Below are 13,086 nucleotides of genomic sequence, written 5' to 3' on the forward strand. Positions count from 1 at the left end.
GTTTGTTATTAAATATAGTAAATGTCACCTCACCCGTCATGTGTGTAAATGTTGAGCTTTAATGTTCAATGAATTTATGCTATAAAACCTCAAAAAATGGTCAGTTAAGATTCAACTTAGTAACTTTTAAGTTATTCAACCTTTTAACATGGGAGATATTGCAGGTGACATTAAAAATACCACATCAAGGTTTTATTTTGGTTACCTAAAGTAACAGTTTTTAAAAAATTGCTCGTAAAAAGTTTTCTTTTACAACCCTTAATCATGTTGCACTGTCATATTATATCAAAACAATGTTCTTCAAATTGGCTTTTTCACCTTTTTCTTTTACCGTACGTCAAAAGTTTATAGTAATACTTTGAGCCTCTAGAGATCTCCACTAAGATAGAATCAGTTTTCCCAAAACACAATTTGTTTAAAAAAAAAAGCTTTTTGCATAATTATAGCAACCATTAAAATGCAGTTTGCCTTGATTTGTCCACCATTAAACTATTCAAGTTCATAATCTTAGAACCAGAAGTTCAGAAGTCTTTAAACTTTTCTCTAAAAATCATTGATTTAATGTGAAAAAAACTATTAAATAGCTATTGGACACAGGTCACTTTGAATATTTTTTTATTAAAATAAGAAATTTGAAACTTCACACAACAGACATATGCCTCCACTTTTTTCTTTTTGTTCTTCATTTTTACTTTTCACTTTCGCCTGAATCCACATGGACGTGCTGTTGTGTCAGCTGTTGCTATGGAAATTACACTGCTTTCCTTTTTGTTGCTTTTAAACACAAATAGTACCTCTTATCTTTTTCTCTCATCACAACTCACTATTAGGTTCAGTTTAGTTTGAATTAATGTCTTCCAGTGTTTTTACCTCAAACAGTCCCTGAATGTATTTACAGCTGCTTCACATACAGACTGACTGGGATTCTACTGAACTGTTTATGTCAAAAGTGGGTTTTAAAAAAAATTTGTGTTACTTTTCTACATTAAATTTCAAAATTCTGCTTTTTTTTTTGCTGTTTTCATTATTTTCAAAAAGTTTGATCACATTATTACATATATAAATATAAAAATATGGTACATGCTGATTTGAATGCATAAAATCTTGATATATTTTATATCTAAAAGTGAAACTTTGGAATTTTAAATCAAATTGTCGAGCGAGCTTGTTTTGTTTTGTGCTGAGAGAAAAAGAATTTCTGATATAATCAGTTTGTTGTGGTTGCAGCCGTGCCTCAAGCCGTTTGTCAAAATGCCGCAATCAAATTTCAGATTATAATCTGGTATCTTTTTTGCTTTTAAATTCGTTTCGCTTCTATCTAATAACCCAAAAATAGCCGAATTGGCTTAAGTAACAGCCGTGGTCGGAGCAGACAGAGGGAGCTATCAAGTGTCAGCGTCGGGGTTTTCATTTTGTTACAGTCTAACATGCCAGTAAGAGCTGATACATACACCTCCTCCTCATGTTCTTACAGCTTTACATTAACCACCACAGATCCTTTAGTGATGGAGGAAACTAAAAGCCTTGACTCTAATCTGTGATGCCATCAGGCTTTTAGGTGTATGGTAACCATGGATATTTATGTTCAAGTTACACTCCCCACAGAGAACAGTCGTAATAGTTCACATCAAGTATTGGAATATTCATGCAATCCTCCTAAATTGTAAAACACCTGAAAATAAATCAATATCTTATTAGACACTAAAAATACAATTCAAGTATTTGATTTAATCATGCATAAAAACTGCTTATTATAACAATTCTGTGAATTGTTAAAATAAAAGAATGTGGATTAAGATGTTTAACAGATGTGCAAAAAATACTAAAAAAATAAGAGAAAAAATATTTATCATGATTAATTTGAGATTCTTAGCAAAATTATCATAATTCCTTCATAATTCCTAAATGTTGGAAAAGAAATTCTCTTTTTATCAGCATAAATTGTTTGAACTCTTGTCATTTTTTTACCTTTAAAAAAGAATTTTCCCTTTGAGATCACATCCAAAACAGATTTATTCAGTGGAAAAAAGTGGAAAAAAAAACTCAATTTGCATCTTCCTTCATTTCCCTTTTATCAGTCTATAAGTGAAATAGAGCTGAACAACCTCAAATAGTTCCAACACAACAAGATGCGTTCAGAAAAATGTAAATAACGTTTTATTGCTAATAAAGAAGTGACCTTCTGCTGAGATTTCTCTCTCGGTATTGTTGGAGCGTCCTCTTATTGTGCTCTGTCTTGGGCGTGACCGTCTTTGATTTGATGTAAAACTCTCACAATCGTCTTTGTCCTGACAACAAAGCCCAGACTATCAAATCTGACCTGTAACCACATTGCAAATACATATTTTTATGCTATAACTAGTTGGATTAGGCCAAATAAAGATCCTTTGAATATTAGATCAAAATATTCTCCAGCAGTGGTACACACCTTAAAGTTCTGCTCCTCATTATAGATTTTAGCAACATGCCAGGAGATAAGGAATTTTCATCATAAAATGGAGATTTACAATTTTTAAATGAACCTGAAAGATTAATCCTCACTTTAGGGTATACAGAGAAAAGCAATGAAGACACGGCTAATAAGTAAAAACTTTATTAGACACAGTTTAAATTCACTGCAGTGTTAATTCTAAGTTTAGCTGTAATTCAAATTCATAAGACGCTAATTTACAGGAATCTTTTTTATGGGAACGTACAAACACGCAAAAAACTGAAATGAAACCTGATTAATGTAACAAATGGGTCAAATTAGATCTAATTTAATGTGTTGTATGATTAGAATTGGGGTTCAAGAAAATGAACCGCTCAATTTAATGCTAAATAGAAGGTTGAAGCTCAAGTTCGACTTCTAAATACTTCTGTGGACATTTAACATATCCCCTGGTGCTACCGCATTACACCTTAGATTACAGTAATCCAATCCTCTGTCTGCGGTCTGTGGGGCCACATGTCTGGCTTAGACCTGAATGCTGCCACAGCTTTCTCTCTTGTCATCTCCACAACTTTGTCACTTCAGGAACATAAAAAAAAAGAAAAAAAAAGGAGTCTGTGGCGCGCCGACGGCCCACTCTCCTCTTTTTAAAGAGAAAAGAGGGGGCTCAAAGAGACACGTAAGTGCTCAGTCCGACCGCAGTTTAGCACTGATGGTCACCGTGCTGCTCCACCGGGACAGATGGGATTTAAGCTGCTGCGCCGAAGGGTGCTTCAGCGGTAGTTTCTGGGGGTTAGAGAGCACTTATCACACAATTCCTCCATACAGACTTTTCAAGCGAGTCCTCAGAGTTAAACCATTGACCCCGTGGCCACCGCTGTTACAATGCTGCTGCCTGAAGTAATCGCCATGCATGCGCCATTGATGCAGTCTTTAGCAGCCAAAACAAGGCTCTGTTTACACCACTCATCTTCCTATCAGCAGTTTTGATCACTTCAGAGCCGCCAGCAATGATTTAAACAATAAGCATTTCCATATACATCAGGAGCACACTGCTGGCGGTTAGCCTACAGAGCGATCATTGAGACAAATTGATTCCTATCTGTTGAAACTGGCATTATGATCTGTCATTGGCAAATTGAGCATGGTTATCTATCTGGAATCGTTCCCTTTTTAGATAGCAGCCCTTGAGGCAGACAGACGTGCAGGCAGGTAGGCAGCGCACAAATCTCTGCATTTGAATGTATTAAATGGAAATTCTGCCGCCTCTTGACCTTTTGAAACCTCACTTTTTTTTTTTCATAAGATGTTCTGTAAATGAAGCAAAACACAAACGCAGACACTTAAACTCTTTTCCTTAACACACAGCCAACGGCATCGTCGCCATGAAGCACAACTACGGAGAGACAAGAGCGGCAACCTTTGCTGGAGTGTTAAAGGCTGCTGATTGCTATTATGCAATGTTGCAGATAAAAATGCCATGGCATATTGGGTCCAGTCGCCATCAATGGAGTGATCTGTATCAAGCAGGAAGAAACTATTAGTGCGTGAAAAGGAGGTTTGATGCACATAGAAAGCTAAAAATGAAAAAAAAAATCATCCTTTTTATCATTTTTGAAATCACATCAACTAAAAGGGGACAAAATATTCTCATTTTTTTCCTTCCTTTAAGTAGTTTTTATTCTAAATCTGCATATTTCTAATTCAATCAGACTCTTGAAGTTGATTAGGCAGGTTAACCTTTGCTCCTGAAAGGGTTAATCAGGCCGGGAACTTGAAGACCTCCAGGTCAGAATCCTATATCTGCATGTGGGGATTTGGAGAAGACGCAGATTAGATTTTATGTATTTCTTCACTACATTTTATTGTGATAATAGAGGTGAGTCATCGGGAGGGCAGTTCTTTTTTTCTAAGCATTTAAGAGGCAAATTTCCTAGAAAATGAACTGTTTAAGACGCCACGGGGAGGGCGCAAATTTAACTTATGGAAGTGAAAGTTTATTTATTTTTTTTCTCTGCAAACCCGTAAATCTAAACTATCTGCCTCACTATCGATTCATTTAACCGCAATCACTCCAATCAGCACATCTCCACTCCTGCCTCTCAGAGCGCGCGCTTTGTTTTACCAACAATAATAAAGCGATTTAGTCCTTTTCTCGCAGCCCGGAGCATGAGAAATCGTTAAGGAGTCGGCTATTTGTGTGTGATCAGTAAATATTTAGTGCAGGCGACATCCTTTGTCTCCCCTTAATCGATCCTGGTCCCGTTGGGCAGCGTTTATTGTTGTGTGCGCGCGGGCTCGCTGTGCGTAAAAAGCGCTTTTATCCACTGCTTAGAGGGAGAGGAGGAAACTTTGGGAATGTCGGGGACAAATGACAGGATTGAGACGGGCTGGAAACGTTAATAGAGGGGAGGGGGGTGTTAAAAAGTTTGGGTTAATTTTTAATTGTTTAATATGAATCCTTAATTGGAAAACTTAATTAACGCAATATTACAGACAAAAATAAGGGCAATTACTAAAATAATAATAAGAATAACATTTTCCTCACAGGCTTCCGTAACATTTTAAATATTTTATTTAATAAAATGTTATTATTTTTCTTCCAACTCACTTTAAAGCACTCGCCTTTCCCTGCTACTCTAATATTACCACATCGCCACACTAAAAGACAGGTGTCCGTCCTAACTGCAGCCCCCTCCCGCTCCTCCCCCCTCCCTCCCCTCTCAATAGCTCACACAAAGCAGCGGCGTACGAGCGCGCTTTGGCCACATTACTGTAGGAGAGAAAAGGCGCACGGGGGGGGAACGCTTGCCTGCAGAGAAAAAAAGAAAGTCCAGTCCGCCACTCATTTCCTAGACGCAGACAAATGACTTTTCTGCTCGGACGAAGCCTCATATTTCCAATAGCTCGCTCATCAACACATGACGTGAAGCAGTTTGTTTGTTTGTTTGTTTGTTCCGGGCTCTGCAAAGAAAGTTTTTTGCATTGACCATCAGACATTGCAGTTTTCCAAATAAACATCGTTCTTTTTTTGTGTTTGCTCCCGTCTGTCGGAGAGGAAGCGTTGCCTGTTTCAATCTGAGCACTGTTTCCATACATTCTGAATAAGAGAGAAGATGCATCCCGCTACGGACGAATCTGCATCATATGCATTTGGTAGGTTTGTATGCTATAAGAATACAGACTCCTGCCTATTAAATATTTTTATGGATTAATATTTTGCATTTATTTTGATTTGTTTGTTTAATAAATTAAATGTTGGGTTTTACGCACAAACATATAACCGGACTTGTTCGCGTTTTTACGCACCGCATTGATGTGCTTTAGACGCTTTCGCGGCAGAAAATATTACATTTAACTGAAAATCTGTGCGTTTTTTTAAACTATTTTAAATTTTAATTTAAATCTAAGCATTAAAATGTTGCTAAATATGTCAAATAATCCAAATACTTACCTCTCGGTTCAAAAAAACGCTGCTCCTCGGTGAGTCGGATCCTCTCGAACTTATTTACAGACTCCTCTTGTTGGCGGGATCTGTAAATAAAGGCGACAAAATAGTCATGCAGACAAATATAATCGGCGAATTTGTTTTAGAACAAAGACGTGATTGTTCTAAATGCGCCCCAGGGACTGACTGGAGAGGCAAAAAGTAAATCCAACTTTGGCAACTCGCAAAGCTTTGCTGTCCAAGTCATGTAAAACAGAATTTAAACAAACATCATTTTTAAGTGCTGCTCGTTAGTTTGCTCGATGAGAGAGACGAGACTGAAGCTGTTTCCGCGTCGGACGGTAAATTGAATCTGGGTTGGAAGCGTGAAATTCGTGCGCTAGGGGGCGCCCATATACTGTAATAGATCCTGAGACAATGCATGCAGCTGCTGCTGCTGCAGGTCCTCTCTGCTGGCTAACACTCTGACTGACTGACTGACCAGGCTGTAAGTTTATCTCTGAAGTTGTACCTGCTGTTTGAGCCTGATAGCTTCCAGCTGTGGTGAAAGCAAAGCAGTTGGATTGAATTTGCAAGAATTAAAATATATATTTGTTGCTAAAATAAATACATAAAAATAAGGTAAAGAGTTGTGATGTAAACTCTTTAATTCAGCTGCTATAACATGTATGTGTGTGCGCTTTTTAAGCTTTTTCTTGAATGTGAGAAGCTTGGCCTTTGACCCCACGTGACATTTTAATTGCATGTTGTATTTGAACTTCTAACTTTTATCCACTTAAAGTTTTGAATGCTGAAAATGTGTCTTTTACTTGATTATTGTTGCATTTTGTTGAACGTGTTTCTGGATGTGCTTGCAAGTCGGTTATTATTCACTGTTTTTACGGAGCTATTTTGTGAGAGTGTGAAGAATGTGGCGTGCTGCAATTTGAAGCACCTCTGCAATGAAAAAAAATGCAAAACTATTTTTAGTTTTGTTAAATTTTCCTTTGAAACACGAATCATCTTATGTATTTATTAGTCTAATAAGAAAATGAGATTTATTTTTACAAATTCTCTAAAAATTGTACTTTTTTTGTTTTTGTGATCACTTAACTTTCTGAAATCATCAGCAAAAAATAGTTCTGGATGTTTGAGCTTATTATGAACTTCTTGCTATAGGATTTATGAAGCAGATAGTATTGCTTCATAATCCAGTCGACTTTTCTGTATTTGTCTGGGCGATCTAAAAATGCATCCCCGAACACGTCTCCTTTTAGGACCAAGCGGCCCTCTCGACCTCCATGCTGGCTCTGGCAAGGTACCAAGTAGCACAAGTGCCGACTAGCCAATGGGGTTCAGGGGGAGGTCCTTGAGCTCTGACCAGTCAAACACACTCTCCTTCCTTATATGGCAGCTGATCTCCATGGTAACGTGTGCTAAGTTGCAGCAGTCGTGTCAAAGTTCACTATATAGAGAGCTCAGTGAGCTGATCAGAGAGAAAGCATTCTGCCAGCCCGGCTCCTACCAATCGCAAATCACTTCCTAACCTCCGCCTTTTTAACATATTTGATCACTTTGATTCTGCACTCCTTTTCCTATTATTTTTCAGTGCACGGAGGAGGTTTGTAGGTTGCGATCTTTTGAGGGTTTTTTTCTTTTATTTTTTCTGTGGAGGAGAAGAGTTTGTCCTCATATCTTCCAAGCTCTGAAAACATTGGCTTCATCCATCTGCGCGCTTTCTGGCGCAAGGAGAAAACTGAAGAAGACGCAGTTCCTTTTTTTCTTCCTTTCTTCTGTTTTTTTTTTCCTTCCTTCAAGATTTGTGCTGGAACTTCATAGTAGCTGCTACAGCGCCGACTGTTCCATGCTGCTGCGGGAGTGGTCTCACCAGCCAGCCTGCTCCATCACTCAGTCCATGCTACCTCGGCTGATGCTTTGTTTTGTTTTTTAATATTTAACCCGCCGTTCCTCGCTGCCTGCCGTGCTGGATGGCTGACTGTAAGCGCCCCTGGACTTGGCCTTTAAGCGCAAGGCAGCGACTCAGCTCGCCAACGCATCAGTTCTGAAAACGTGCCTCGTCTCCGCCAGCTTTCACGGCATTTTCGGGAGCTCCACGGTGGATCCGGCGCCGGAGAGAGCTGACGTTCGGTGCGCACGCCTGACAGAGCCAGTTTTTTTGCCGCATTTCCCCTTTGACAACCTCATCCACCGCGACACCAAAACGGCAGACAAAAAGTTTCTCTCCGTTGACTGATAGATATGGCAATGGTAGTGTGGAGAGGCTCACAGGACGATGTGGCTGACCCCCAAGGCACCCTTTCCTCGCAAACGCAAGGAGGACTATCCCTGCCGACCCCTCAGCCGGGCCAGCTGAATCTGACAGGCTCCCAGGTCGCCCCTCCGACCCCCCAGACTCCGGTGCAGGGACCCCCGAACAACACGCAGCCCACGCCGACGAACCAGACGACGCAGCAGTCGGAGAAGCAGCCGCAGCACATCGAGTGCGTGGTGTGCGGGGACAAATCCAGCGGCAAGCACTACGGCCAGTTCACCTGCGAGGGCTGCAAGAGCTTCTTCAAACGGAGCGTACGACGGAACCTCACTTACACATGCCGTGCCAACCGGAATTGTCCAATCGACCAGCACCACCGCAATCAGTGTCAGTACTGCCGCCTCAAAAAATGCCTTAAAGTCGGCATGAGACGGGAAGGTATTGGGACTTTTTTTGGTTTTTCCCTTCTATCCGTGTGTGTGTGTGTTTTTGTGCTTTCCAGACGCTCATTGTGTCCCTATCCCCCTCCTCCTCTCCTCTCCCGCCTCCCCCAGTCCGTTCTCTCCCGACTGTTCCCTCCGAGGGTGTGCGTCAGGAGCGTGCAATGGAGCCGCTCTGTTGTGGTTGAATCGGGGCTGACCGGATCTGCCTTTTTCTAGCGTCGCGTTACGATCCCAAACAGTAAAGAATATTTAGGGAAATCCCGAAATAAATACGCAGAATATCATCATAATAATAAATATATTTATTATTATTATTATTTTTATTTTTATTTGCGCTCCGATTGTCGAATTAACAGACATGAATGGAGGATTCCTCCTCCTTCTTCTTCTCTGGATTTATATCCGGTTGAAATGCTGCACATTAGGAGGAAATAATGCAAATTGTTGCTCCAAAATAACTGCTAAGTAGGTTAAAGGTTATCCATGTAAGGTCTCCTGCCCTGTTTGTGCTGGTGTGCGTAAGAATAACCCCAAAAATGTCCTTTTATTGTCAATAATTGTGATTTTTCAGTCTGAAATGTGTGCGTAATTCTGATAATTTCCTCTCTGCTTTGCGTTTTCTTTAAGCAGAAACCAAACAATGTTGTAATATTTGAGTGATTTGTAGAATTCAGGCTTCAATATCTGTAGTTTCTCTTTTTACTGCAGCCGTGCAAAGGGGACGGGTGCCACCCACACAGCCACACCACGGCCAGTTCGCCTTGACAAATGGAGACCCACTCCACTGCCATTCCTACTTATCCGGATATATCTCTCTTCTGCTGAGAGCGGAGCCCTACCCAACGTCCCGCTATGGCAGCCAGTGCATGCAGCCCAACAACATCATGGGCATCGAGAACATTTGTGAACTTGCAGCCAGGATGCTCTTCAGCGCCGTGGAGTGGGCCAGGAATATTCCCTTCTTTCCAGACCTCCAGATCACTGACCAGGTGGCTCTGCTGAGGTTGACGTGGAGTGAGTTATTTGTGCTCAACGCCGCGCAGTGCTCCATGCCCCTGCATGTGGCTCCCCTCCTGGCGGCGGCTGGCCTTCACGCCTCCCCCATGTCCGCGGACAGAGTGGTGGCCTTTATGGACCACATTAGGATCTTCCAAGAACAAGTGGAGAAGCTCAAAGCTTTGCACGTTGACTCTGCTGAATATAGCTGCTTGAAGGCAATTGTGCTCTTCACCACAGGTAAGAAACCTGGCCTCCCAGAGGTGTGAATGTCACTAACCTGCACACTGACATTAGGGGGGAATCAATGCTGACCTAAATATTTGCAGGCTCGAGGCTGTTGGAGATAAACATCCAACAAATGTGCGCAAAAAGCTGCAAGAATTCACAATAAATTGATTAATCAATTTATTTATCTGGTGCATGAACGCACCACGGCCACATGAGGAGGCGTTTTAATTAAAAATGACCACAGAACAGATTACACAACTCGTACATTTATAGGCAAAAAAGAAAAGTCCAGATAAGACTCCAACGACTGAATAAAAATATCAAATAACCCGCAGATGAATTTCTACCCCCCCTTCCATTTATCAGCGTGTGTGTACCCCACGTCTAGTTTGTGAGGAATGACAGATATAAATGATGTCAGACTGCGAGGGGGAGGGGTGCCGGGAGGAAAAAAAAAAGACAAGCCTAATGTCCCATTTGCGCACGGTTAAAGCAAAGCGCAGGTTTTGACGCTCTCTTGTCATTCCGGGGCACACACGTGAGGCAAAAAGCCACGCGCTCACTGTGACTGCAAATATGTCAATGTCGAGCAGTGTGGTGTGTGTGATCCTGCGCAAGGAAGGGAGGTTGTGGATAATGTGTGTGTTTGTGGGAAAGGAGAGCGGCTTTAATTTGTATTTGCAGAAATAGGCGCCTCTGGACGCGCTGCAGGACTGGGTCATGACCCAAACCTCTCAGCTGTTTCTCTGCATAGACAGCACCCTTAAAGGGAGAAAATTATACCAAAAAATTAGAATAAAAGTGGATTTTTATCCATAACGCGCGTCCTCATTTAATAAAATAAATAATTTACTGTTATGTTAGACTTTCATTTGGCTTGCTGGGTTTCTTCCACACCTGACTGAATCCCACAGGCTTGATAGTGGACGTTGAACATTGCTTGTTTGGCGGTTCGCCTCATGCGTAAACTTCTCCAAACTGAATTTGTTTTGCGCGTTTTTTACGCAGCAGATAAATGTTTCAGAGAGGCTGATGTTGCAGTGTGACAGCACCTCCGTAGGCCCATTTTTTTTTAGTGCTAAAATCTCAGCTCACTAAAGGTCAGTAGGTCTCCCCTGTCTCCTTCCTCCCCCCTCTCCCGCCCCCTCCTGTCCCTCCCGCGCTGAGAAAGAAAGAAAGAAAGAAAGGCCGGTCTGAAAAAACATGAATACACTTCATTATTATTTTTTTAATGTCTTATATAGCAAAAATAAATTCAGTTTATAATATTGAAAATGTGTTTTAATTTAAAACTGTGTTTCTAATTAAAAATAAAACGATAATTCATTCTTTGTTTTTTATTATTTATTTTCCTATATTTGATGCATTCATTACATTTTTATTTTTACTATAGAAAATAAAAACATTTAAATATTTTCAAAATGTTGACTTATAACGCTTAAAAAAACAATTATTACACATTTTTATACATTTGTCAGTCTATCAATTTTCGCTGTGGTAATTCCCCACAGTGGGAAAAAAAACTCCTGCTGAGAGAAACACTTTATTAATGTTTATTTGCTTTCCCCCTCCTCTCAGATGCTTGTGGCCTCTCAGATGTGGCCCATGTGGAAAGTTTGCAAGAGAAGTCCCAGTGCGCCCTGGAGGAATATGTCCGGAGCCAGTATCCCAACCAGCCAACACGGTTTGGGAAGTTGTTACTCCGCTTGCCTTCCCTCCGCACAGTCTCTTCCTCGGTCATAGAACAATTATTTTTCGTCCGATTGGTAGGTAAAACCCCAATTGAAACTCTCATCAGGGATATGTTGCTTTCGGGGAGCAGTTTTAACTGGCCTTACATGTCAATTCAGTAAGAAAAGGACAAACAAAAGGTGGGGCTGAGGTGGGCGAGGGGGGGCTGCGAGACAACAATGATTATAGCTGCTTTTGTGGAAGGAAGAAATGACAAAAAAAAAAGAAAAAGTAACCGGCTGTTAAACGGGGCTGGCTTTCATGAAGAAAGACATTGACGTAAATGACTGTGAATCCCCCCACCCCCACCCACCCCCCAACTCTGAAAAAAAAAGAAATAAAATTGAGACATCTTGAACTTTTCAAAAATGGCAAATACAAGCTCCCAGTGTTCACAGCCTGCTCTGATCCATTTTTATAACAAAAGGACAAAACAAGCTAAAAAAACAAATAAGAAAAATACAAAAAAAAGGGATTTTGTTGATCCTTGTGAGGAAATTTTAAGTATTAAGTGCATTTAAAAATGGAACATTTGGGTATGAAAGAAAAAAAAATAACACAGAGAAAGGGAAAATACAAAAGTACACTTTCTTTTCTCAAATGACGTGTCCTGTGTTTATGTATAGCTGTGTTTTGTACTTTTTTTTCCTTTTTTTTTCTTCTTCTCTCTGGTTACAAACCGGCCTATGTGATTTCTGTAGTACAGGTGATGTTATTTTTTAAGGCAATGTTTTATTTTGAAAAAGGTGAAATAATGTTTTAAAAAAAAAAGTTCTAAAAAGAATTAAAACCACAGCAATAGGAGAATATAGGCTCATGATCTAATAGGCTTAATGCTGCAAGCGCACTTATATTTTAGAATTCCATCTGGGGAGGGGTTAAAAAAAAAGGAGGTGTTTTTGGAGTTTATGACCCCGCTAACATTAAATTTGGAATTCTCACCTGGATTGTTGGGTTGACAAAAACGATTCAATTGGATAATTCGTTCGAGACGTTCAGATTCAGGTGGTTCAACCTGCGCTTAGAGCGTCTGTTGATTAAAAACTAAATTTTTAAAAAAGTCGGAGAGGTCAAAGGGTCATAAAAGTTTGAAGTTTAATAGCAGTATTATTAAAGTGTCCCTGAAATGTCACCCTTTATCCACTTCAAGCATTAAGTGCCTGACAAGCATAATGTGATTTCTTATCAAAACGTTGTTAAAGTAGGACTTCAACATTTATTTTGCGGGGCGGGTGGGTTTGGGGGGGGGACACACAATTAGACTCCAGTCTTGTATTTCACTTGAAAAACCCTAATTAGAAGCAGTATTCTTGTAAATATAGGTCAGTACATTTCAACGAGTTTTTCTTTATACAAAGTATATGTGATTAAGAAAAAAAAATCTGTGGTTGCCATTTCTTTTCCTTGGTAATACGTCTTCAAAATTGAGTGGCAGACTTAGCTAGTAGCACTGAAAGTTATGTTTTTAATGTATATACATATTACTACAAATGTTTTTGTTTCCATGTATATTTAGACTGTGAATGCATGGCCACAGGTCACTAACCTATTTTAC

General features: G+C 40.2%; 1 protein-coding gene and 1 long non-coding RNA gene across 3 annotated transcripts; one reads left to right on the plus strand and one right to left on the minus strand.

Annotated features, from left to right (window-relative positions):
* Window positions 1-1,873: 1,873 nt before the first annotated feature.
* Window positions 1,874-6,338, minus strand: LOC112152197. Its single transcript, XR_002920250.2, has 3 exons — window positions 4,172-6,338; window positions 2,429-3,948; window positions 1,874-2,385 (listed from the first exon to the last, which is right to left on the minus strand). It is a non-coding gene; the product is annotated as an uncharacterized LOC112152197 (long non-coding RNA).
* An 853-nt stretch (window positions 6,339-7,191) lies between these two features.
* On the plus strand, window positions 7,192-11,801 carry nr2f2 (nuclear receptor subfamily 2, group F, member 2). Of its 2 annotated transcripts, none has more exons than XM_024281609.2 (3): window positions 7,192-8,568; window positions 9,264-9,809; window positions 11,379-11,801. In XM_024281609.2, exons 1-3 carry the CDS (start codon window positions 8,118-8,120, stop codon window positions 11,651-11,653), a joined length of 1,272 nt encoding a protein of 423 aa, XP_024137377.1. In that variant the 5' UTR covers window positions 7,192-8,117; the 3' UTR covers window positions 11,654-11,801. The 2 variants fall into 2 exon arrangements, with proteins under 2 accessions (XP_024137377.1, XP_024137378.1); XM_024281610.2 differs by having other exon boundaries at window positions 7,193-8,568; window positions 9,282-9,809; window positions 11,379-11,710.
* Window positions 11,802-13,086: the final 1,285 nt, after the last annotated feature.

Source organism: Oryzias melastigma, linkage group LG6 (genome assembly GCF_002922805.2).
Source record: "Oryzias melastigma strain HK-1 linkage group LG6, ASM292280v2, whole genome shotgun sequence".
Classification (NCBI taxonomy): domain Eukaryota; kingdom Metazoa; phylum Chordata; class Actinopteri; order Beloniformes; family Adrianichthyidae; genus Oryzias; species Oryzias melastigma.